This window comes from Episyrphus balteatus, chromosome 3 (genome assembly GCF_945859705.1).
Source record: "Episyrphus balteatus chromosome 3, idEpiBalt1.1, whole genome shotgun sequence".
In the NCBI taxonomy this organism is placed as follows: domain Eukaryota; kingdom Metazoa; phylum Arthropoda; class Insecta; order Diptera; family Syrphidae; genus Episyrphus; species Episyrphus balteatus.
In genome coordinates, this window is record NC_079136.1 from 51,835,578 (window position 1) to 51,861,906 (window position 26,329).

Consider the following 26,329-nt stretch of genomic DNA (forward strand, 5'->3'; position numbering starts at 1 on the left):
ATTCAGAAAAATTAAAATAAAAAAAAAATGATACAAAAACCACCACCCATGGATTTGGAAAATATAGGTATGCTTATTTTAAAATAAATAAATTATATAATTGTTGATTTTTCTGTCTTCTAGTGGAGATCAATTCCAGACATCAATGACTGAGTTTACAGTTCGAAATTTTCCTCCACGCCATCCAGAACGAGTGAAACGAATCTTATGTTTAGTAGAGACTACAATACCTGAGTGTGATCCACAGACTTGTAGTGTAAGTTAAAGAGACAATGTGTAGTAGCACAAATTCTTCGGCACGCCACAAAAATTCCACCACCATTTCTTTCCATCATCAAAATGCACAACCTCAGCCTTGTGCATTCAGAAAAATTAAAATAAAAAAAAAATGATACAAAAACCACCACCCATGGATTTGGAAAATATAGGTATGCTTATTTTAAAATAAATAAATTATATAATTGTTGATTTTTCTGTCTTCTAGTGGAGATCAATTCCAGACATCAATGACTGAGTTTACAGTTCGAAATTTTCCTCCACGCCATCCAGAACGAGTGAAACGAATCTTATGTTTAGTAGAGACTACAATACCTGAGTGTGATCCACAGACTTGTAGTGTAAGCTCTTTGTGAAGCTGATGGTACTATTTTTTTTCTTAGGTCTGCACCCTCCGACCACTTGTTGATGTGTTCGCTCTAATCCAAACAACATTCTATGTCGAGTATAAAAATGACGTCAGAGACTCCTTGCCCGCCACACTATTGGATGAAGTCCGTTCGAGTGGCAATCAAGATGTGCAAGTTCGTATTACAAATAAATTGCGAGGAAAGCATTTTGTTCCCCTCAACAGTTGTGTGCATGAAGCGACTCTCCTTCGTTTAGTGACAAAGAATTTCCAAAATTCCTGACGTAGATGTAAGATTTAAGAGAAATTCAACGCCAACATTCCTCATAGAAGTCTGAAGTAAAGTGTCACACAAGACGTTCATGTTTTGATATACAATTCGACTGAATAAATCTAAATCTCTAACCAAAGTTTTAACTTCAGAGTTTATTTGTAATTTCATTTGTAGTTTCAAAAGGTTTAGATTTACTAGGAACAAACTACTTCTCTTACGTACAAATTTCCCCACTTAATTACGTACTTCTAGATATGGAGTTTCAGTGGTTTTTCTGTAGCTAAAAAAGTACTGGAAGATGTACATCAGAAGCACTTCCAGATGTGCTTCGCTGATGTAGTTTTGAAGTACATTTGTCTGTACTTTTAATGGAGGGGAAATTCATTTCATCTTGCATGCAAGAAAGAGATAGATGCTTCACGTATTCTTATATACAGAAAGTATATAACTGAGTTTTTTCCCGAGCTCCTATCTTTTTTCAGTGGAAAAGAAGTACTTCTTTTACGTACATATTTCGCCGGTTTTTTCTGTAGTTCTACGTTTGCTGGGAAGGAACTATTTTCTGCTATTACGATGAATTTATCATTTGTGGTCGAGTCTTAAAGCGTCATTGTGTGTATGACCTAACATCGTAAAACATAGAACATCCCAAACTTTCCCAAAATGGCGTCCCTCTTCAAATGTCAAAAAATTTCCAACATGGCGCCTACACTTCCTGCCATCGCGCCCTAAACTCTTCCCATTTCAATTTTATCTCGCAAGAACGCTGGTTCAGCGCTGCTCAATTTTCGTTTTTATTTAATTGAATAACTCGACCAGATTTCTGCTTAAATATGGTAAATAACTCCTTTAACTTAATCTGGTAAATAATTTCTTTAAATTTCACTAAAATTAGTTTTCTAAAGTCATTATTTTCGTGTGATAAATTTTGTGTTTTTCCAATCCACGTGTAATCTTACCTCAATTTTTGTTTTTTTTATACTAGGCTGCTGCTGTCAAAGATATCGAAAAGCCCCAAGGAGGTGATTCTGCATCTGTCCACCGTATCCGTATTACCTTGACTTCAAGGAATGTACGTTCATTGGAAAATGTCTGCCGTGACTTGATCCAAGGTGCCAAGAATCAGAAACTTCGCGTTAAGGTAAGTCTTATCGAAATAGAAAGCAAAAATTTAGCTCTGCATTTACCTGGAGGTTTTGAATTCACAAATATTCTCTTCCTAGTTACAATAAATGCAAAATAAAATTGTCTGAAATCTTAAATCTCTTCGCTGCACATTTTGGCTAAGAGAAAATCCATTTTAGATGGACATTTGTTCTATATTCATCATTTTGTCTCAAATTGAAATGAATTCACTATTTCATTTTATTCATGTACTAATTCTATTTTAACAGGGCCCAGTACGCATGCCGACCAAGATCCTCCGCATCACCACCCGTAAAACACCTTGTGGTGAAGGTTCAAAGACTTGGGATCGTTTCCAGGTGAGTTTTTCAATGCAAAGCAACATTCTCAAGCAATTCCGATATAGAACTATGAAGATTTACAAATTCATAGACAGTATCAATGGATTGCTAAGATTAAACGAACTCTCATAGTCCTTCTTGAAGAATACCAACTTCTTTTTGGCTCTCCGAGTTTTACAAAAAAAAAAAAAAAAAATTTTAATTTGATTTCATTTTGCTAAAACAAATTGTTTATGATTTATTTTTAGATGAGACTCCACAAGAGAATCATTGACTTGCATTCACCATCTGAGATCGTCAAGAAGATCACATCCATCAACATTGAACCTGGTGTAGAGGTCGAAGTAACCATTGCCAACTAAATTTGTGCAATTGGACACTACTCTTTTTTGTACATTGAAACAATAAAAGTAACGAGAAAAAACTATTAACTTTTGTTTTTATTTTTCAAAAAAAAAATGTAGAAAACTAATCGAATTTATGTAAAGTTAGGAACTTGTTTTTAATCAAATAGCCTTAATTGGCTATCTTGCTGGTTCACATTTCAAAGCTCCCAATGCATTGATATGAACTTATTTCCAAAGGGGCGATTTTTGTGTCCCTCTACGGAAGACGGCATTCTTGTTTCGGCACCTAATCCGTCATCGGCCGAGGTATACTCGTTTATTGAGAGCACTTTCGCCACTGAAAGCGAAAGCGTGGGATTACGATAAAAAGCGGTCAACCGGTTTAATCCTAGCATTTTTGGGTATTTCATTTGTCCGGCTGATGCTTATGCATACGATGGTTACTTTTACATTTAAAATGGATCGGAATATACAGACGAACATCCGAGACAGTCGTTCGAATAGCTTCGTCACGATATCTGCCGATGATTCGGTTTTAGTGTACGCGAAATGTACTTCGATTTCGTATTCCATAATAAGGCCACTCACTGGTATACACACTCTATAGAGTAAGCACTACACGTTTCTCCTGGGAAACGTACCCATTTGTTGTGCCAAACTGAGATAAAAAGTGTTTGCTAAAGTAAATTCTTTTCTGTTTTGAGTTACTTCTGAGGGTCTATTATATAAAACTTAAAGAGCCGCGAGTAAACAATATTGAACTAAACTGTAGTAAAAAAAACATATCTCTTTAATTCATTAACCAGAAAAGATCTTACTTAAACTATGCAAAATACAATACAAAAAAACAAAGTAAGCATCTGGCAAACCTACACACACCACTACGTCAGCATCAACCCAGACTGCTCCCAACCTATTTACCCAACGAAAACATCCAAGACCTCGATTACTAACTTTGTAAGACTTCGATTAGGCCACACAGCTTCCACTCACCAACATCTACTCCGGAAAGAAAACCCTCCATACTGCCCAATATGCAACGCCGTCATCGACATAAATCACCTCCTTGGGCTAGGACAATGCACACTGCCGCCATCGACTATTAACAACTTATTTAAAAACAACTCCATTATATCAATTTTAAAATCTCCATCTTTTGAAAATATCTCTATTATTAATGAATTTGTTAAATTAATAAAAAAACCTTTATAATTTAAATACATACCTATATAACTTTATGAATAACTTAACTAAGTATTATAATTTTCCATTATTTTTTCTCTAAAAATTATATTTAGCTTTTAAGTAAGAGCCGCTAGTCCCTGCAGCTTGTGCTCTTTATAGATATTAACTTTGTAATTTAAATTTGTAATTATTCTGTTAATAAATAATAATAATAATAATAAAAACATTTTTTTGATGCTCACAGTATTTCAGGTACTATAGTGTGCAGGACCATGGTCAGAATAGAATCCTATGTCCTCTTTGCAATTCTTTTTTACCAGGATCTTATCAAATTGATTTTAAGCTACGAGTTTCTTAAGCTTGATCCACACTAGGTTGATTAACACGTTCAACATGCGTTCCACATCGACATTAAGAATAGTTAGACCGTTCCAAACTGGTTCAATTGATGTGTGGACTCAGATATGTCCTATATGCATCAGTTAGAATAAATTGGAACGTATTTTGATCGTGTTAATCAACCTAGTGTGGATCCACCTTTAGGTTGACAATTTTACTTCTTATCAGTACATTTGGTCGGTTAAGTGAAATTTGAAAACTTCCTTTACCGGATTGGAGAGGATATCTGTTAATTTGTAGGATATTTGCTTATTAAAAGAGCCTCTTGTTGCTCCTTCCTCTATTAACTGCACTCTATCGAGAAGGTTGATTGTAGTATGTCGCAATGCATCACTGAACGATTTCCTGACCCACGCCACAAGTTCCGTCTAAAGCGCGCTACTTCCGAGTAAAGCTTAGTTAGGAGCCCCAACTCTGATAGAACACAAATATGGGTCGTACTCGTACTCAAATCTTTTGGCGAGTAGTATCGGGAATACAAATTTAGTATAGTTTGATTACAAAAAAAATATCTATCTGCTGTATTGGAGAAATATCTGCCTTATACAGCTTATAGCAGATTCCTCAGGTTCCAGATGAAAACTCGCATATTTCACTGTTATGACATTCTAGTCATCATATTTCTCTCATAAATAGCATTTGTTTACGTGGTAAGGATGTAAAAAAGTTATACAGAACTATTCTGCTTTTAGGGCCAATAGAAAGTGATACAACCCTATTCTACTACCCAATTCAATCGGATAGTTCAAATTGATTTCAAATCACATTTTTTTAAGGTCAATGTTGGGCTTAGGACCCTTTTATGATTTGCGAATCGGAATCAAAGTTATTGAGCCTTTAATAATCGATTTAGCGTAAAATTTTTATTTTCTTTATTTTGATTGCTAATCAAAAAAATTTCTAATGCTAAAAAAATGTCCACCATAAATCTATGACGCGGTAGGCTCACGAGGATATCGATATTCTATATTGTGCCGAGTAGGTATAAATGACTATCATTAGAGATGTTTGAGAATATCCAATTTTTTTACCATCGGTTCAAACATCATTGATTAAGTAAACACTTGGTCAAATTATGTACTTCTAAACGACTATTAGACCACAGCATATTTAAGGAGTGTATGCCATTTTATAGCCTAATGCATTCTAATTCGAGAGAAGTCTCCAAAACAAAGTCGGTTAAATAGCTTATATCTTGAGTTCTATTGATCGCATCGTCATATGTCACCAGGCTCAGGGGAAATGACGAGCATCAGTTCTAATATTTAGAATTTGAATTTTTGTGAATTTAGCCTATTCACATTAATTGGAAAATTCGCGTTATTTAACACACCGAAAACTATATAAGGCTGCAATTTAAAGCTGCCAGACTTTAGAATTCGTTATTAGAACGCATAAGGCTATAAAACTGTATACTAACATTTTGGTTATACCTCCACTCCTAAAATACATATGCTGTGGGCTCTTAGACTATAATTGAACTATTGTCAGAGTAAGCTTAATTTTTGTTTTACATCATCGACAACGTAACGATCTTGAATGTGACCTACAAGGATTTTCTTGCTTCTGTCACTCCTCTTGTCATGCGCAGGATCTGTATTTCATTTACCCTTGTCCAACAGTGTGAACTGTGTCCCTGTAAAAGTTGGGAGAGCAACTGACTTGTTAATCTTAGTGCCATTTTTCGGTCAAAGAAGATGGCAGACTTTTCCCACAACTTCATCAACCGTATGCTAAATAAGTTTACATGCTGAAATAATAAGGAAACCCAGACTCTAAAATATACACACAAATATTTATTTTATAATTATTTTTATTAATTTTTTTATTTATTCCAAGATGATTTATTAAAAAAAAAAGAGAAAACTCAGAAAATACTACTTTTTAGTTATAAGTCATGTACCGTGGTGTGGCACTAAACTTAGCATAGCTCTTAATAACCTTATTAACAGCTTCCAAGAAATCCTTCTCTGTAGCTACTTTACGACGAGCTCGAATAGCAAACATACCAGCTTCAGTGCAAACAGATCGAATTTCAGCTCCAGTTGAATTAGGACACAATCTAGCCAACAATTCAAAACGAATATCTCTTTCGACCGACATAGAGCGTGCATGAATCCTAAATATATGAGTGCGACCTTCAAGATCTGGCAAACCAAATTCAACTTTTCTATCCAAACGACCAGGACGCATAAGAGCCGGGTCAAGAGTATCTGGCCTGTTGGTAGCCATTAGAACTTTAATATTTCCTCTTGGATCGAAACCATCAAGTTGGTTAATCAGTTCCAACATGGTTCTTTGGACCTCATTATCCCCACCAGCTCCATCATCGAAACGAGCTCCACCAATAGCATCAATTTCATCAAAGAAGATCAAACAGGCTTTCTTGGACCTGGCCATTTCGAAGAGTTCTCGAACCATTCGAGCTCCCTCACCCACATACTTTTGCACCAACTCCGATCCGATGACACGGATGAAGCAAGCATCAGTACGATTGGCCACCGCCCGAGCACAAAGAGTTTTTCCTGTTCCAGGAGGTCCGAACAGTAAAACACCCTTTGGTGGTTCAATACCCAGATTAACAAACTTTTCTGGATGCAACAATGGAGTTTCAACAACTTCTCTGAGTTTCTCAATTTGTTCCTTACATCCACCAACGTCACTATAAGTGACATCAGGTTTATCTTCGACTTGCATCATCGTGACAGTGGGATCGATTTTGGGAGGAAGTGGAATGTGGATTTGATACTTGTTGCGATCAACGCCAACACGCATTCCCTCCTCGATATCTGTGGGTGCAACAGAATCAGCCAAATCGACTACAAACTTGGCAAATTGCTTAACATTGATAATATACTTGGGATCATCAGAATCGGCATTGATGATTTTAGTGCAACGAGCAACTTGCAAAGGTTGTTCATTTTGTAAAGTTTGCTTATCAGCTGCCAAATCCCATAAAGCTGGTGGAGCTAATCCAGTATCACTTTCTTTTATTCCAGTCAATTCATTGACCTGCTTGATAGCTTTGTGAATGTCTTCTTCGATAGATTTGATTGCTTTGTGATACTGACTTTGGCCGTAGGTTTTTAGCAAAGCAATATCACCTTCATCGAGTGATTTAATTTCTTTTTCTTCTTTTTCCTCACCTGTTTTGACTTTACGTTGATCGCTTCCCAAGTAGTCCGGCATTATTTAGAAATTATTTAAATAATTAATTTTAATGAAAAATAAATTTCTTTAAATTTTTTGCAGAAAAGTTGGCTTTTTTGTGTGAATTTCTTGCTTTGTCATAGGAGCTGTCAAAATGGTGTCGTAGTGAAGATGGATGTGGTTGAGTTGAGGGTGATTGAATGAGAGTCTTACATGAGCATATTATGAGAAGCAAATGATTTAAAAGAAATTTGAAGCGACAAAAACTCTTTAGATACGCTGCTGAAGCGAAACGTTAAGATATAAGCCTGGTACGCTGCTCGCGCTAAATTTTAGCTCCCATACAAATTATCGAAAATTTTTAGCCGAGATAAAATGGATCCCATACAAGTTATCGATAACTTGTATGGGAATTTTATCTCAGCTAAAATTTAGCGCGAGCAGCATACCAGGCTATAGCCTGGTACGCTGCTCGCGCTAAATTTTAGCTCCCATACAAATTATCGAAAATTTTTACCGAGATAAAATGGATCCCATACAAGTTATCGATAACTTGTATGGGAATTTTATCTCAGCTAAAATTTAGCGCGAGCAGCGTACCAGGCTTATAGAGAAAAAATAATAAATGAAGACTTTTAATTTTTCATACTGTAACTCACCATTATTTTCAAGTAGTAGTATTAAATTCATTTTTAACTTAATGGTAATATCTAATTACAGTAATTGAATTTATGTTAATTGTCAATCTGGCAGACGGCAAATGCCATGCTATATGATTTTTGTATATATAAATATGTAATAACTGTTAGTAATTTATAAATCAATAAAAATCAATTTATCTATCTATCTACCCGACTAACAATTTTGCTTCTATAAAGCTTTACAGGTGCTATAGTTGCTTGTGTAAAGCTTTATAGAAGCGAAATTGTTTGTAGGGTATCTATCTGGTAGTTTACTCATGAGTAGATCTAGTACTACAATTAACACACGATCTTCTACTCGAGGAGATAGAGATGTGTAGTTGTTGTACTAGATTTCTACTCAAGCCTGGTACGCTGTTCGCGCTAAATATTAGCTCCCATACAAATTATCGAAAATTTTTATCTGAGCTCTAAGAACGATCCCATACAAATTATCGATAACTTGTATGGGTATTTTATCTCTGCTAAAATTTAGCGCGAACAGCGTTTAGAGAAGCAACGATAGCACGTGTAAGGCCTTAACTACATTGGCTCAAAAAGTGAAAAAGTACAAAAGTGAAAATTTTCAAACGCATTTTTTTATAGTTTTTCGGGATGAAAAATTAAAACAAATGACGCAGAAAGCTTATTTTTTGGCCTAAAAAACAATTTGTATACTCTTTATCACAAAACAATTGCGCTAGTCAGAAAAAAAAACTTTTCACTTTTGTACTTTTTCAAAAAAAGGTGTATGTAGTTAAGCCTGGTACGCTGCTCGCGCTAAATTTTAGCTCCCATACAAATTATCGAAAAATTTTATCTGAGCTAAAATGGATCCCATACAAATTATCGATAACTTGTATGGGAATTTTATCTCGGCTAAAATTTAGCGCGAGCAGCGTACCAGGCTTTAAGCCTTAAAGCCTGGTACGCTGCTCGCGCTAAAATTTAGCTGAGATAAAATTCCCATACAAGTTATCGATAACTTGTATGGGATCCATTTTATCTCGGCTAAAAATTTTCGATAATTTGTATGGGAGCTAAAATTTAGCGCGAGCAGCGTACCAGGCTTAAAGCTTTATAGAAGCAAATTTGTTACTCGGGACCTCCAATGGAACACGGCATTATTGCATTAATTTCTTTGTATTTCTCCTAATTTTATTTCATCTCCTTTTATATCTCCTCCCTCACTTTTTATTTCTCCTCCTTCACTTTCTTTTGTTGATGACAAAAATTTAGAGAAGTCTTAAGGCTTGGCCACACCGGAGGGTATGCGGTAGCGGTACGGGTAGCGGTAACGATATTTGTATGAAAAAAGTTCCACATCTGAACGTTGATATGTCAGTTTGGAATTTTTTTCATACAAGTGCCGTTACCTCTACCCGTACCGCTACCGCATACATGCGGTAGCGGTACGGGTATTTGTATGAAAAAAATTCCAAACTGACACATCAACGTTCAGATGTGGAATTTTTTTCATACAATTACCTGTACCGCTACCGCATGTACCCTCCGGTGTGGTCAAGCCTTTACGGCCATCCCGACAAACAATTTTTGTTCTATAAAGCCCAGTACGCAGATCACGCTAAACTAAATTTTATCTCGACAATTTTTATCTCTACACGCGTTCGCTAAAAGCCAAGATAAATTTAAATTTAAAAATAACGGGTGAATCACAGTTTCATTTACTTATACCAGCTTACATTCAATATTACATTACATATTTTTTACGCTCTCATTTTGTTTTATTCCTCTTCTTTTATATATTACAAGGTTTTTTTTTGCCTCTTATTCCTTGCAGCAACAACAACAGCCACAAAAATGTCAAAATTTATCTGTGAAAAAATGCGCTGAGCATTATTTCGCGAGCTAAATTGAGTGGAGACTTTTTGCAAAAGTAGTAGATGAGAATTCGAATTTAGCGCGTGAACTGCGTACTACCTGGCTAAAAATCCTCGCTAAAATTTATCTTTGGAGGAAATTTGTATGAAAGATAAATTTTAGCGCGATCTGCGTACTAGGCTTAAAGGCTTGGCCACACTGGAGGGTATGCGGTAGCGGTACGGGTAGCGGTGAGGGTACTTGTATGAAAAAAATTCCAAACTGACACATCAACGTTCAGGTGTAGAATTTTTTTAGTACAAATATCGTTACCGCTATACCGCATACCCTCCGGTGTGGCCAAGCCTTAAGGCTTTACAGGTGCAATTGTTGCTTCTGTAAAGAATTATAGAAGCAAAATTGTTAGTAGGGATATTATTCACTAGTTTAGAAAATACATCTGAATGTAAAGCCTGGTACGCTGCTGAAGTGAAAAGAAATTTTTCGTTTCGCATCAGCAGCGTACTAGGCTTAAACCACCGGTCTAAACTGGACAAAAAAATGCCTCGGGGCTTAACCTGAAATCTTGGCAGCACTGTATATTGAATGTTCCGAAAACAGCAGACACAACAAAAATTTAGAGTTGTCATATTTTCGCTTTCGGGTTTTCCTTGTATTTTTCATGTATGTTTTACAAAGAGGTACAAAAATGTATGCTAGCAAGCTTATATAAATTCATAAATTCAGCCTGGTCAGGCTTATCCGAAAAACAAGCTTTCTTCGGTTAAGTTTCTTTAACAGCATTTAAACAACTTATTAGAAGTTTTTAAAAAAATTCGGACTTCCAAAAGCAACTAAATTCTGAAGTAAGCTCAATACAAACTATATAAAAAGTAATACCTCTACATCTTTGACATAAAAAAAAAACACAATTTACCAACCAACATTTCTGCCCTTGTCGCTGCAAAAGTGTATTCTCATTTTTTGTTCAAAGTGTACTTTCAGTTATCTATCATAACCCAAACCTCCACTACAAGCAAACCCATCTAATATCTCAATGTTGCCTAAACTGTCTTTGATTTCGTGTTAAAAAAAAAAAGAAAGAAATTTCAACTTGTTCAACTGCTTGGTTGGCAGCAGTGTAAAATTTGATAGTTCTTTTCAACATGGCTTCTTCAGGTTGGTTTTTTTACCTAAAATTTCTTTTCCAAATTAATTACAAATTAACCAATTTAAAGTGATTACAAAATAAATTAATGAAATGAAATTTATTCACCACAATTTTGTTTATATTTTCAAATAAAAATTATACCAAACAATCCATTTTGTGTTAAATTACAAGCAAATGAAAATTCTGACATCTCTCCCAATAAATCGTTTTAAGAGTTTTTTTTTTTTTTTTGTTCCGCGTGGCTATAATAAAATTTACAAAAAAAAAATTGAAAATCCTAAAACAATGAAATTCACACAAAGATATGACGATTTTTTCTCTCTTTGTTTTCTTTTATTTTTCTCACATAGGTAAAAAGGGTAAGAAAAATAAAGGGACTGTAATATCCCTTCAGTCATTCCTCGCCAATGGCGAACCCCAAGCTGGCATCACCCAGGTAGCAAAAAAAGTTCGCAATTACGGCAACGATAGTGACGACGATGACGGCTCTCTGCCTCAAGTCTATCAATTGCCAACGGCTCCACGAGCCAGTCGCATTTTCGACGATGATTCCATACCACACAAACCCCCATTTCTAGCTTACATTTCGAATTTGCCATTCGACGCTAATGAAGACGATATCCACGACTTCTTTTATCCCACGGAATTGGTTTCGCTTCGCTTGCCGCGCGAGGATGGCGAAACCGGGCGTGTTCGTGGTTTTGGCTATGCCGAATTCGAGACGCGCGATGACCTAATTCATGTGATCAGCTTGCCTGATCCTCAGGTCAAGAATCGGCGTGTTCGGATTGAAGTGTCGAATGAGAATGAACAACAGAGTAATCAGAGACGGAATAGGGATGGTGGGGATCGTGGAGATCGCAATAATCGCCGGGGCTATGATGTCTTTGGATCTGGGGAGAATCGCGAGTCAACGAACTGGCGTCGTGACAAGGAAGAGAATGATGGGGGTGGACGTGGTGGAGGCGGCGGAGGTCGTAATTACGAGCGTAATTTCGATCGTGGTGGTTATAATAGGGATCGGGCACCACGGGAAGGTTCTGGGGAAAGGGGTGGAGGTGGATCGTGGCGTACTGGTGATCGGCCAACTTATGATTCGTCTCCTCGACGTGGTGGTGGAGGTGGGGATGGATACCGCGATCGGTTTCGTGATCGCGGTGGTGATCGTAATGATCGTGGTGGGTTTGAAAGGGGTGGCGATGGAGGAGGTCGCAGTCGGCGCGAAGATGATGCACCTCAACAAGAGCGTCCCAAGTTGAACTTGAAGCCAAGGACATTGCCGCTTCCTGAGATTATTAGTAAACCAGAAGAAGAAGAGGAATCTGACGCACAACAGCAGCAAGCTGCTGCTGAATCTGGATCTGATGCCGAGACGACCAAGGCAGCACCACGTCCAGCTGGTATTCCGGCAGAGAAGGTGTTTGGGTCGGCTAAGCCAGTTGATACAGCTGCTCGAGAGAAACAAATTGAGGAGCGTTTGGAGGAGACTCGTCGTCAGGAACGAGAACGCCGCGAAAAGGAACAGAAGGAGCAGGAGAATGATGTTAGCGAAAAATTGGCTGATGTCGAGCTTAACAAAGATGACAAAGAAACTAGAAATACTGCAATTAGTAGTTGGCGTCGAAGGGATGAAGATGGTGGGGATGGTGGCAGGAAAAATAGTCCCGATCGTAGGAATCAAGAGCGTAGATCTGGTGGTGGTAAGTTTAGTTTTAGACTTTCCAAAAAAATAAATAAAAATAATTTAATATAAATTGCAGATGATCGTCGTGGTCGTGACAATCGGGACTACAACAACCGTGATAACAGAAATCGCGATAGAAATGACAGGTTAGTATTTTTTTTACTTTTAACCCCTACTTTATAGATTTTAATAATTATCCTTAGTCATCATGATTATTAAACAGGTTTTACTTTTTTTTTATTTTGAATGCAAACGAAGTTTGTTTGTTATGCGAAAAATCAATAAATGGTTTTTTTTTTCGTATAAGTATTAATGTAAAATTAGTAAGAGAAGAATATTTCCAAATCAAATTAGGATACAATATGAATGATTATCTAATTTTATTTTTTTCGTTAGATGTGTTTTTTTTTCGGTGGGCCTTATTTAGTTTTGAGTAATTATATAAAACATGTGTCAGGTTGCACTCCAAAAATAGGTCATTACTTTAAAATTGAGGTCATATTGAAAAAGTTTCGAACATATTTAGAACTTCATTTGGATGAATATATCGTCAATGAAAATAGGTTCATCTATCATTCTCGACTTTAACCAAAATCAATAAAATGCAAACGAACAGTTCAATGTTCAGACGAACTGATGCGAAAAATGACCGACATGTTAAGAAAATCATTTCTTTTTAACTTGTATATATCATTTTAATGTAGATTTCTATTAAAACATGGGTTTTTTTTACATGATTTGTTAATTAATTTCCTTATTTCACGTAAATCTGAGTTTGTTTTTGGTAATGAAATGTTGCAACTTCAAAATGTTAAATCGAAATTACTCTTGTTAAGGTATAGAATAAGAATCATCTTGTATCATTTCGCTATAATCGTCGGCACGTTTAAGGAGTCAGTATCTGTAAGATGATTTTTTCTGGTAGGTATGAGAGAAAGCACAACAAGTCTAAGAGAATTAAGTTGTAACCTTTGGTAAGATTCTGCAATAAGAGACAATTTAAATGTATCACATTATTCACCAAAAACTTGGAAATCAATTTCCTCTTTTATTTTGAAGAAAGAAATCTATTAAATTGTTGATTTTGTTATATCAAATTGATTTATTCTATAAATCATTTCAATGACTTATACAACTATCATTTAAAACGAATCCATTCTTGATTTCTTCGAAATCTTAAATGTTACCTTCCTTGAATTCATGTTATAGTGGAGTAACTAAAACAAATTAATAGGGAACCCGGCCGAACAGCTCTGATTTTGATGATTTTTATTTTTCAAACGTCGGTAATTAAAAATACTTTAAAGTCTATAGGTTAAAAATTGCCGATGTTGCCGTATTGTTTTTTTTTTTAAATTAAAGTTAATTTTTTTTTTTACAAAACCATTTTTTTTGCTTAAATTTCATAAAATAAATGATAAAAGATTCTCTAGGTAATTTAAGTAAAACAAATATATGGGCCTAAAAGACAATCTTCCATCGTTTAAGCGATAAATGCAATTTTATGGAATGGTCCTCAACTCAAAATTTTGGAAAAAAAAAACGCTTTTAATTTAAATGGTTTTTTTTTCAAACTTTTTCAAAATAAAATATGAATTTATTTGAAAAAAAATTTTGGGCATAGATGTTATGAGTTGAATTCCGAAGAGGAAAAAAAAATATATATTACATTTAAAAAAAAAATAATTGAAAATGATTTCAATTTCATTCGATTTTTTTTGACAAAGAATGAATTTTTGCATTCAAATAATTGATTTTCTAAAAGCCTTTGGCAAAAAAGAAGTTTAAACTTTTGCTATTTTACTTTCAACAATAAGGGCTATTGAATGAATAAAAAAATAACTTTATATTTAAATGTTGAACTTTAAAAAAATATAAGTTAAATTTTTTTTCAAAATTTCTATTAAAAAAAGTTCTTCGAAAATGAAATACTTTTTAATTTTTTTTATAAACTGTAATACATATTGACATTTCCTTTTATAATTTCAAATCATAATAAATGTGGCCAAAAAAAAATTGAAAAATTAATGCATTTTATACGAACAAATTTTAAAAAGGACATGTTAAAATTTTTTCAATAATTTTTTTTTTTCAAAAATCTGAGTTTAATTACCATTTTTTTCAAAAACCCTTTCTTCAATTTACTTAATTATGAATAAGCTTCTAGCTTTTTAAAAATGTATATTTTAATATTGTAGGTGTTGCCGTTGTGTTCAAATATTTTTTTTTTGTGTTTGAAGTCAATTTGTGAGAAAATTGCATTTATCGCCTAAACGATGGAAGATTGTCCTTCACTGCCATATACATAGTTGTTTTCCTTTAATTGACTAGACAATCTTTTGGCATTATTAAATTTATGAAATTTAAGCAGAATTTTTAAAAAAACAAAATTTTTGTTCACAAAATTTAAAAAATCAAAACGGCAACAGGGGCAATTTTTAATCTATAGACTTTAAAGTATTTTTAATTACCGGCGGCGTTTGAAAAAAAAATCATCAAAATCAGAGCTGTTCGGCCGGGTTTCCTAATATTGCCATTTTTTGAGCTTTAGTTACTCTTATATTAAATTTTATACACATGCGATGTTTTGCATTGTTTTTTCTTAGTTACTTGGGGTTACTTTGCAATCAAAATCACACTGCTATATCCTTTTGTTTGTTTTAGTATAGGGATTTTTTTAACTTATGACAACAGAAAATATTGTTGCAAAGAGAACAATATTCCATTATACCAAAAATGTTTGTATTATTTTCTCGCCACAAGAAGTGTATTCAAAACTTTTGTAAACCAAATCGTTTTGGTATTAGAAAAGGCAGTTTTGTTTTTAATAACAAAAGTGCATTGTTATTTAACTATTTCTTGCAATTGCATACTCTTGATTCTGTAAGAGTTTCACTTCTTATTGTCATAGTTAGAGGGTTTTAGTTTTGCGAATTAAAAATCACAACTCAATAAGATTATTTAATAATTAAGTAAGTGAAATACGTAAGTTGAGGCTTTTCTCAAGTGATCGTTTGAACTCTTAAAAGCCAAAACGTTTGCTAAATTTTAGCGTAAGAATACGATCTAAGTAAACCTATGAGCTTATTTTCACAAAACTCTTCAGATGTTTACCCTTTGTTACAACTGTTTGTTCAAAAAAAAAAAAAAAAACGTTGAAATATGTTTTTATATTTCTTGAATGCAAGTCTGAAGAAAAATGTAATTATATTGTAGTTATTACATTTATATTAATACATTTTTGGGCTGATATTCTAAAAGACTTGAGTGACGACTGTGAATCTCTTTCAATTAATAATAGACAACAATGTTCCAACATCATCCGATTACAAGAATATTTTTTACTCTACTCAAATCTTATTCTTTTTCTCTGGAATTTCGATTAATTGTGAAATTCTAATTTTATGATTCACTCTAAAATAAATAATATTTTGTTGTTCTTAAGAAATATGTATGTATGACAAAACAACTGTAAGAATAAAGCATTGGACTCAAGATCAACGAAAATGCATTAAATCCTTTCATTATTGTAGATAGCTCATTAAAAATATGGCGGGAGTTGTAAAATGTTTTAAAAAGGTGTTGTTTTATGCTATCTCTATTATATCTCTATTCCAAAAGACCCATAATTAAAAATGCATCCGTGCCAAATAACAATATAAGATAAAAATGCTTAGCTTAAATATCATGTATTGCTTGAATCATTGAATTTATTCGCTTAAGATTTAGGCCATGCATTAGGAAAAGGGCGACAAAACAATAGAAAAATTAAGGGTGCGGCCATGCAACGAGCGACTGAACTACAATAATTAAAGCATGAAATCTTGCAGTCGGGATTCAATTTTGATCTATTTTTTTTATCGCTCAGCTACCTAATCAAATTGTTGTATTAAAATTGTTCAGGGTAAGCAATAACTTCAGAAATTCTTTTAACGAATTTTAAAAATATGTAAATCTAAAGATCTTTACAAATTAAACAGAGTTAACTTTAAAAACATTTTTTGCCAACTTTGTTGGAAACAAATTGTAAGCATATTGCATAGTGTGTGATATTTGCGGGAATGTACAACGCGACGGTTGTATCGTCTAGAGTCCGCTTTTTCTTATTAATTTTCAATTGCAATAACTTGGTACATGTAATCCATTGTAAATGACCTAACCCTATATCAATAATTGTGGTTGAGTTTGTCCTTAAAAAAAAAAAAGATTGATAATGTACAAGGTGCCTTGCTAGCACAGCATTTTTTTATTACCAAAAAATGTCAATTTATTTCTATAAATATAGCACCCGATGGTAGGCCGAAATAAAAGAAGTAAAAAAAATAAAATAAAAAACTGGGTCATCTCCATTATCGATTTTTTTTACACAATGCCAATACCTTGCCCTGTATACCAAGTAATAAATAATAATTGAAAAGGAATATGGAATGAATATTTATTCCTATTGATTAGTAAATAAATGCATTTTAAAAATTTTTTGAACTAACATAATTGAATAATTGAAAAAAAAAACTGCAATGTTTCTCGTGGCATATACAGTAAAAACCAAATATGAATATAATTCATTCAAGTTGACTTCAGGGCTTTATTGCAATAATTTAATTTGTTATACGTTAATAAGTTGATTTTTACGATTTCTTTTTTGATAAATTAAAAATTATGTGCACTTTTATTAGATTTTCCCGAAAATCGTTGCATTTAATTTAGTCTTTATTTAAAAGATAAAAATAATAAATATTAATACATCAAAAAATTAAAAACGGACGTATGATTATTTTTTTAAATTTTGTTATGAGGTTTTGGTAAAAAATTACCTACTGGCAATTTTGTTGTTTTTTTTCTAAGCTTGTGATTTAAAGTTCTTATGATTAAAATAAGATAGACAAGATTGAGTTACCGGTAACATGAAAGAGTTTCTCGTTTCTTGCAATTTATAATTTTTTTAAAGAAACTCATTTAGTTCTGAAGAGTTTAGTTTTTTTTTTTATTTTGATCTTTTTTATTTCTTACAGAAATAAGAAAACGATTTTGAAACATTGATTTTTGTTCTCTGCCCTTAATAAAACAATTAAATCACGATACACTTTTTAACAGAAATGACCGTTATAACAAGGACAGGCCAAATAACAGAGAAGATAGGCCAAGGGATGACAGCAAACAAAAGCGGGAACCAAGGCCCGATAGGCCAATGCCAAAGTATCAGCCACCTGCCGCTGGCCCGGTAAGAAAATCAACCCTTTTTTATATGAAAATGATTCTATACAAATTTTTTTGGACTACAGATTCTACAAACAGCAAACAAATATTCCGGACTATTAGACGATGACGGCTCCGATTAGGAATTGTTTACTACAAATTTAAATTCTTTTTAAAAAAAAATATAAATTACTCAGCGGGCTTGTGGTGGAAATGTACGATAAGGCCCCCACATGCCATTTTAAATTAACAAATTAAGAATTAAAAAAAAAAAAAAAAAAAACAAAAAACAAACCCTACCTATTTATCGAAATCGTAAAAAAAACAGTCTAAAACTATAAAAAACTAAAATATATATCTGGGACATTTTTTATTCATAAAGTCAAATATCTGTATCGTTAAAATTTGTCCTTTTCCACCTTCTTACACATTTCATGCTATTTTATTTTTTGCCTCGTGTTGTTATTTGCAATTTATTATTTTTTTAAGCTTTTTCACATATCTTATTTTTACTCTTATTATTATTTTATATATTTCTTTTTTTGTTTTCTATATATGATTTTTATAAGAGTCTATAAAAAAAGAAACAAACGAAAAAAATATAACATGAATTCTTTTATTTTAAAAACGATGACAAAAAAACAAATGATGAAACAAACGCAAAGAATAAAAACAAACAAATTAAAACTAAAACAATAGATAATGTTTATTTAAAAACAAAAAACATAGATGAAATAAGAATTAAAAAAGCAGAATAAAACAAAGAAAAGAAAAAACAAACAATTTTTTAATAGTTAAGTCAAGTTGTGTGTGCTAATTTAGATTTACTAAACTTTAAAAATGGGTCTTCCAAGGGAACAAACGAAACGCTGACAAATTGGAAGCCCAAATTAAAATAAAAAAAAAAAAACAAAAAATAGAAATTTAATAAAAAATAGGATATGAATATTTATGAATGCGGTAAACTAATAGGAGGGGTAATAAATATTATGCTGTTTTTATCTCTTGGACTATAAGTTATTATTTTTTTTTGTTTTAAATAGTCAAATATCATAGTGTTCTAATTTTAGCCCATTCTTATTTAATTTTTAATTTTAAATAAGCAGAAATATATATATATAAACATATTACAAAACAAAAGGAATATAAATATATATATATATATATAGTCTACCCAACACACACATAAAGATATTCAAAAAACAAAGAAAAGTAAACAAAACAAAAGTAATATCTCTAGCATAAAACTGTTTATTTGGCATAATGGTTTATTTAAATAATAATTTTTAATATTGTATTTATATATATTATATAAAATGTATAAACAAAACAAAAAAAATCAACCAACCAACGTCGTGCGTAAATTAAATAAAAACAAAACTAAATATTTTTCCTTTAAAATATTTGATTCGACGAAGGAAACCAAAATGTGTTTTTATTGAAGATGGAGAAGAGGAAAAAGAAGTAAACTGACTTACAAATCTCAACCATTCTTGTGTGCGTGTAATTAATTTGCAAGAATGGAAGGGACCTACAGTCCGAAAAGCTTAGCAATTATAATTATATTAAGAGGTTTTTTTCAGTTCCCCGCAAGAGGCACTACCGCTAAATAAATAAATTTTGTATGGTGGAGGCTGGGACTCGAAATATACTTGATTGCATCGACCACCCTGATTAAGTGGTTGAACGGTGAATAAAAAATATATGACAGGGTTATGTTCTTAGGGCTATCAAAGGAATTGGTAATTTCAAATATACATTAAGTGTAAGCAAAAAAGATGTTACGTATACCCTTCGACAGGAGGGAGGGGACATTGATGAATCAATTAGGAACAAGGAAATTTAAAAAAGAAGAACACAAGAAATTCAAAGGTGTTTCCGCAATGAGCTTGAACTTGGTTAGTTTAGAGAGGTCATAACAAGGCTCAAAATAAACTTAATATTTTAAATCACAGAAAAGTAGTAAATACAGTTAAATTTCGAGAGTATACGAAGAAAACAGAAGTTTTCTCTAACGTTTTCAAAGTACTTCAAAACTAATACACCGATCCTTTTTAAATTTTTAACACTACTTCTGTTCAAACTTTACAAGGTAACGCTGGATATTTTTTTTAAATTTATTAATATTTTTGATTTTACAATAGCAAATACGACGTATTTTTTTGCTTTTTTCTTCAAATTGTTTCAAAAAAGTGAAAAATTGAAATTTCAAAAACCCTCCCAGCGTTACCCGGGTAAATCTTTTATCCAAAGAATGAATTCTAAATTAAAATTGAAAAATCTTCGTGAAAATTGTACATAATATTATTCGAATGTCATACTCTAATGTACCATTGGTTGTAATAAATAGATTTTAACTGTAGTCACAGAATATTATGACAAATGGCTTTTGGTACGAATTTACCTTATATCCCTTTAAAACAAAAGTATCTTGAAAAAAACAACTATTTACATCTACACTTCATAAAATATTGGTTAATAGTCAAAATATCATCGAATATCTATCACTTCACTTGGAATATTGTCAGAAGAAGCACAAGAGTGCAAAAAAAAAATAAATAGGCCCTTATTGCGAGTGTCGTTCAACTTTCGATGCTATAAAGTCGATCGAATCGATAAATATCTGTTTTAGTATTGTGTATCTCTTTTGACAAAAATATTTTCTATTGTGGACTATAAACTTGATTTGAGTCGATAGCAAAATTGTAAACGAAAAACATCGAACGATAAAACGAAAAATTTCGTTCACAACAGAATTTCACAACAAAAAAATTCATTTTCGATGATCGATTTTCGACAAAAGTCTTCTATCGATAGAGATTCACAATACCAAAAGTCATTTTCGATGATCGACAAAAGTCGTCTATCGATAGACAAACGATACTTGCAACAAGGGCCATATCAAATGATTTATGGTTGCTAATAAAAATTCCATTATGTTAATGCTCTTATCTAAAAACTTCTTGCTTTACATTTTTTTATATAAATTTTATTTTGTCACAATAAACTTAAAATAGCTTGATATTCTCTTATCAGTTACATGTGCATCAATTTTTACAATCAATTCCTTTTGTTGTTCTAGACTAAAACGATCTGTCCAGAAAAACAGATTCATAATTAGTTTTTTGCCTTCGAATGCATTTTCACTTCCTAGAACTTGGACTTTTTGAATATTTTCTGAAAAAGAAAAACACCACTTATTTAAATAGCAACAAAATTAATGTCAAAACAAAAGCTTACCAATAACTGGTTCAATAATAGAAGGTAACGCCTTAAGGAATCTAACATTTTTTTGCTTTCCAAGATTAGATAAAGCCATAAGCGCTTCTTGTGGTATCGTTGGTTTCAGTAGAATCTGCTTGGGCAACTCCGATAGCCAAGAATCAAATTCAGTTGGTCTAAAATTCATCAAATGTTGAGATAGAAATTTTTTGATTAACAATAAGAATACTAACCCATATAAAGAATTTAATTTTGGCGAGGATACAATATCACATAGCAATATCAACACCTTCGTTTGTCCTTCCTTCGTAAAGTAGCCATTTTGAGCTGAATTTATCACCGTCCTCAAAAGAGCCCGTGTATTTTCCTGATCATACCTCAGCAACGTCAGTCCACTATGGTATAGATTTGCCCTTAAGGCTTTTTCAAGACACTGAAAACCATCCAAATGGGTGCTTTTGATCTCAGATACAATTTCTAAATAAGAAATGATTCATAAACGAAACAGGCTTCATGTAACTTTTACTTACTCGTTAGAAACCTCAACATTTCGGCGACCTTTTCAACATTCTTATCCAACTTGTTCTCATAAAAAACACACATCAAATAAGCCAGAGTTGTGTTCTGCAGCAGACAATGTGGCCCACCAGCTTCGAGTACCTCCTTCTCAGATGCAGCCCCTTTCGATTTTGACTTTGCTAAACGGGAACCTTCACCCTGTTTGTAGGGAAAGGTACCCAAAAAATTTGCTACAAAGCTATCGGCATACTCTTTACGAAACCATCTACTCAAATCCGTATTGTTGATCTCAGCTTCGAGCATTTCTGTAAGTACCCAAAGATTTTGAAGAATTTCAAGAACAATCTTGAGCGTTTTGGCCGCGTCATAAGAAAGTATCACCTCCTTTGAGGAGTTCTCATTTTCGCTACTACGAACTTCTAACCAAGATTCAAATAGCAATGGCATTAAATTTTCAATGTATCCTTTAAGAATCGAACTCTGATCTGCCTTCGAAGTTGATTTCTCACTTATCGATTTGTTAAAGATCTGCGATAAGTCACAGTTCTCATTCAATTGCCATTTTACTACAGGAAAGTACTGTGGCTGGACAGCACTAAAAGTATTGGTAATCTTGTAGCGAGAACTTTGACCAACTGAAGAAATCGTTAACCGATTCCGATGACTTTCGATGAGAGTTTTTAGCATTCCCTGTAGACGTTCAAGTACTTTGCTACGCCATTGGATTGTTGTTGTTTTGTTACCCATATTGACAGTGAGTGTTCGTCCTGGTTTAGCATCCGTACGAATCTTGGAAATCATTTCAATAAAGTTTTGGAAGATTTTTGTACTGTTTTCAGCCACCAACACCGGTACGTGGAGCAGGAGGACGTCCAAGAATAGAAGCGAGTCTTCTTGGAGCGATGGTTGGATGTGAGTCATAGCACATCGCAGATACGAAGACAAAGCCTGGAAAAATGGTTCTATTGCTTCGGTGGGTAGAGTGGCCAATAGACTACTGAGAGTTTTAAAACATTCTCGCCGAGTGTCTTTTTCGATGTCGAGACTGATTGCAGCGATAGATTGAATCAAGTCACCTAAATGTCGAAAAATTTCATCTGAAGTGAAACTAGATTCCCGAAGATTGCGAAGCGCTTCCGTACGAAATGAGGAGCTACTGTGTTTAAGGCGATTAAGGGTTTCCTGAGAAGAGTTGGATATAATATAATAATAAATATAATATAAAAAAAAAAACAAAATTTGAAAGAAAATGAACAACCTCTAGGTTGTTTTATTCCCACTAGGCTTGTGTAGTTCGCGAACGAACTAGTTCAATGAACTAGTTCATCTTGGTGAACTAGTGAACTTAGTTCTCTTACTTAGTTCAATTTAGTTCGCGAATAGCGAAAAAGATTTGTTTCAACAAACTAAACAGCCACCTAGAGCAATCGTAATATGACATTACGACGAAACAGCTTGCGCTCACCTTACATTATGATTTTTTATATATTTTTTGTATGAAATTAAGTCCCATCTGTATAGGGAATTTTCAAATTTGGTCCTTGTCGACGACAGCGCCCTTTTAACCCAACAGACTTTTAAAGAAGGGGTGCAGAAACCAAAGTGCATATGAAATTGCATCCAATTCTTTGTTGAGCGAAATCAGTTCTTCTGCTCTACCTCAAGATTTTGATGCACCACTTACTCTTATTTCTGAGCAACAACAAAAAACAAGAAGCATCTTGGACCTTGCATTACTATGATTTCGATTAAATGAAAGCAAAACATACTTCTTCTAGACATTCGTCAGGAACCAGAAAAGTCGAAAATGTAGAAAATAAAATATGTACATATCTGTTATATAGGTTGTATTTGTTTTATTATGTAGAATGCGTCAATTTTACATAGGGGGGAATAAAACAAATTATTTCGAGTTCATTTTAGAAAATAGTATTATAATAATAAATAAAGTATGAAAGGTATAACTACACAGGGTACTTTTGGCAAAAATTCTTAAAGTGAAAATTTTCAAACTTAGATTAGATTAGATTCTTCCTTTATTCATTAGATAAATTACAATTTTTTTTTCTATTGGAAATACGGACATGACAATGCTGCCGTCTTATTTTGTGATGCAGAATTCTTAAATCTTGACTTCAAAACGTTTATAGTTTTTTTTCGAGAAAAATTGCCCTTTGTAGGAAAAAATAATTATTTGCTTTTGTAATTTTCCCACTTTTTTTTCAAAAGGTGGCCATTGTAGTTATAACTTAAATTACAAAAATGGCGGGAATAAAACTTGAAAACACAATTCAGTTTATAATTTGTACTCATTTAAGGTTAATTTCATATATACATACTTCATGTAGGTATTGAATAACTTTTTTAAAAACAGTTCACCTAGTGAAAAAGATTGTTGGTTTACAAAAAGATTATAAAGATTTTTCTCTTGGATTGAAAAAAAAAAAACATGATTTTGGGCACGAAAACATTAAAACATGATTTTAGTACAAAAAACATGAAAATCATGCTAAATCATGATTTCTCGCAGCCCTGCACAGAGGAAATAACTCTGGTTGGAAAAGAAGCTACAAAAAACGCTTGACAACGAATTCGGAGCGACCTTGAGTGCCCTAGAGCTCACAACGAACAAACCTAAAGTTCGCGCGACCCAGTCATGCATTTTATTTAAAAGTTTGAATATTTTGCAAATTTTTGAAATACACAGATTTAACTATGGTTGTAATGAATCTTTCAATAGACTCATTACGCTTTCGCTTTATAATAACTACTTTAATGAAATAGATTTGGCAATGAATAGAAATGATTATAAAGCAAAAATATTGTATTTCTTGAATTAATTAAGCTTTTAATGAAATTTGTAAGTACCTAGTCTTAAAGATTTATAAATCCATAGAATAAATAAATAAATAATAATAGAAGCTGATGATTAAGACAATGATGATTTTTACCTTGATGTTTAGTTTTCTCTTGCCATCTTCAACTTGAGACTCGGCAAGTTGTTCTTTGATAACAATTTTCTTAACTTTAAAATCGGTTTTGGTGATATTTAGACCTTTGGGTAATTTGGCACCCTTTAGTTTAACTTTTGCTTTTTCAGCACGAATATTCTTTTTATGATGTCCTCCCATTTTAAATAATAAATTTAAAGAAAAATATAAAAAAAACCTTTAACAATCAACTAGAATAAAAAAAAAGTAAACACGTGCGATTCCAGTTTTGACAGTTGTTTGTTTACGTTCCAAAATTCACTTCATAATGCCGATGCGATGAATGATGTTTCTCTTTTGTTATATAAATAAATAATTTCACAACAAATATGTACTTACTATATGTACTTTCTATAAAATCTTTATTTCCATTTAAAAACCTTACAACTAATTAATGTTTGCGTTTATTCTCAATTTCTTCAAAAGCTTTCATTTGTTTTTCTTCTTGTTTTGCTCGAATCATTTTAATAGCATCTTCAAGTTCTTTACGATGACTCTCACTATCTGGTGGATAGATATCTCGCTTGGTTTTGGTTACCCATTCTTCAAAATAAGCTGGTTGATTGAAGATATGGAAAAGTGCAACGGGAAAGGTCATGTATAATGCCATTTTGCCAATTTCAAGATGCCAACCACCCATGGTGTATAGTTTTAATGCTGTAAGTATAAAATTTTAATGAGAATTTAAGGTTTTAGCTGGAATATTTACAATTTTATAAAAACTTTGGAAAAACACAAAATACTGATCGATTGAATAAATTCTTTTGTCTTGTTTGATTTGGATCAGCTGTTTAAAAAATGACAGCTGAAATGTGGATAGTGAATTGTGGATGGATAAATCATAGAATCCACTTAAGGGTTGACTTACACTATTCATAGGACATAAGTACAGGGTGAAGCTTACATTAGACATTTTTTGATTTCTAATGCCCACTTTTCACGAGTCGATTTTAGCCGCACGATATGTCGTTCGACCAGGATTTTTCTATAAGGGGGGTTCACATTTACCAACTTACCAGACATACCGATTGTCATTTGGCCTGATGGCCGAACTATATTTTTCTTCACACTCATGAGACAATTTTCATCAAAACCCATTTTTCAGATTATTTTTAATGTATCTTTACCCTATTCTGCTTTAAAATTAGAGAGAATGGATTATCACTCTCTGCCGGACAGACATGTCGTTTAATTGACTAACATGTCCGACCACCAAAAAATCAAAATTTTTTGAAAACCATCCGGCAAACAGGACAGGCCGTCGTCGGATGAGTGTTCACATAATCAAAACAGCATCAGATCAGAACAAATGGCAGCTGGTCTGTCCGGTAAGTTGGTCAATGTGAACCCCCCTATAGGGATTGTCACTTTAGTCGCCTGCGACATACGTTCACCCGAGTCAAAAAGCTTTGCCGCACGGCAAAAATCGACTCGTGAAAAATCCCCATAAGGCTCTTCCAAATCAATGACGGTAAAGGTAAAAAGAGCACGGATGACAACATTTTTGTATGTGATGACTCCCGTAAGACGCTTTGTAATTTGTAAAAAATGTTTTGCTCCGGAGTAATTTTCGACTACGAAATCCTTTGGACTTACACCT

The 26,329-nt window shown here is 33.2% G+C and overlaps 5 protein-coding genes and 1 long non-coding RNA gene across 6 annotated transcripts; 3 read left to right on the top strand and 3 right to left on the bottom strand.

The window, feature by feature from the left end:
• The first annotated feature begins 280 nt into the window (after nucleotides 1-280).
• On the top strand, nucleotides 281-713 carry LOC129916312 (uncharacterized). Its single transcript, XR_008772432.1, has 3 exons — nucleotides 281-428; nucleotides 485-617; nucleotides 660-713. It is a non-coding gene; the product is annotated as an uncharacterized LOC129916312 (long non-coding RNA).
• Nucleotides 714-1,586: 873 nt separating this feature from the next.
• Nucleotides 1,587-2,792, top strand: LOC129916307 (40S ribosomal protein S20). The gene is made up of 4 exons (XM_055996170.1): nucleotides 1,587-1,735; nucleotides 1,885-2,040; nucleotides 2,294-2,383; nucleotides 2,614-2,792. Exons 1-4 carry the CDS (start codon nucleotides 1,733-1,735, stop codon nucleotides 2,725-2,727), a joined length of 363 nt encoding a protein of 120 aa, XP_055852145.1. The 5' UTR covers nucleotides 1,587-1,732; the 3' UTR covers nucleotides 2,728-2,792.
• A 3,354-nt stretch (nucleotides 2,793-6,146) lies between these two features.
• Nucleotides 6,147-7,629, bottom strand: LOC129916301 (26S proteasome regulatory subunit 7). The gene has a single exon (XM_055996161.1). It carries the CDS (start codon nucleotides 7,483-7,485, stop codon nucleotides 6,181-6,183), a length of 1,305 nt encoding a protein of 434 aa, XP_055852136.1. The 5' UTR covers nucleotides 7,486-7,629; the 3' UTR covers nucleotides 6,147-6,180.
• Nucleotides 7,630-10,996: 3,367 nt separating this feature from the next.
• On the top strand, nucleotides 10,997-18,915 carry LOC129916299 (eukaryotic translation initiation factor 4B). Its single transcript, XM_055996159.1, has 5 exons — nucleotides 10,997-11,126; nucleotides 11,469-12,818; nucleotides 12,879-12,948; nucleotides 17,897-18,023; nucleotides 18,085-18,915. The coding sequence occupies exons 1-5, from the start codon at nucleotides 11,114-11,116 to the stop codon at nucleotides 18,139-18,141; spliced, it is 1,617 nt and encodes a 538-aa protein (XP_055852134.1). The 5' UTR covers nucleotides 10,997-11,113; the 3' UTR covers nucleotides 18,142-18,915.
• A 2,057-nt stretch (nucleotides 18,916-20,972) lies between these two features.
• LOC129916298 (testis-expressed protein 10) lies at nucleotides 20,973-24,975 on the bottom strand. Its single transcript, XM_055996158.1, has 5 exons — nucleotides 24,691-24,975; nucleotides 21,751-22,921; nucleotides 21,454-21,697; nucleotides 21,239-21,396; nucleotides 20,973-21,175 (listed from the first exon to the last, which is right to left on the bottom strand). The coding sequence occupies exons 1-5, from the start codon at nucleotides 24,868-24,870 to the stop codon at nucleotides 20,988-20,990; spliced, it is 1,941 nt and encodes a 646-aa protein (XP_055852133.1). The 5' UTR covers nucleotides 24,871-24,975; the 3' UTR covers nucleotides 20,973-20,987.
• An 86-nt stretch (nucleotides 24,976-25,061) lies between these two features.
• On the bottom strand, nucleotides 25,062-25,553 carry LOC129916308 (protein PET100 homolog, mitochondrial). Its single transcript, XM_055996171.1, has 2 exons — nucleotides 25,439-25,553; nucleotides 25,062-25,386 (listed from the first exon to the last, which is right to left on the bottom strand). Exon 2 carries the CDS (start codon nucleotides 25,367-25,369, stop codon nucleotides 25,121-25,123), a length of 249 nt encoding a protein of 82 aa, XP_055852146.1. The 5' UTR covers nucleotides 25,370-25,386; nucleotides 25,439-25,553; the 3' UTR covers nucleotides 25,062-25,120.
• Between the last annotated feature and the right edge of the window lie 776 nt (nucleotides 25,554-26,329).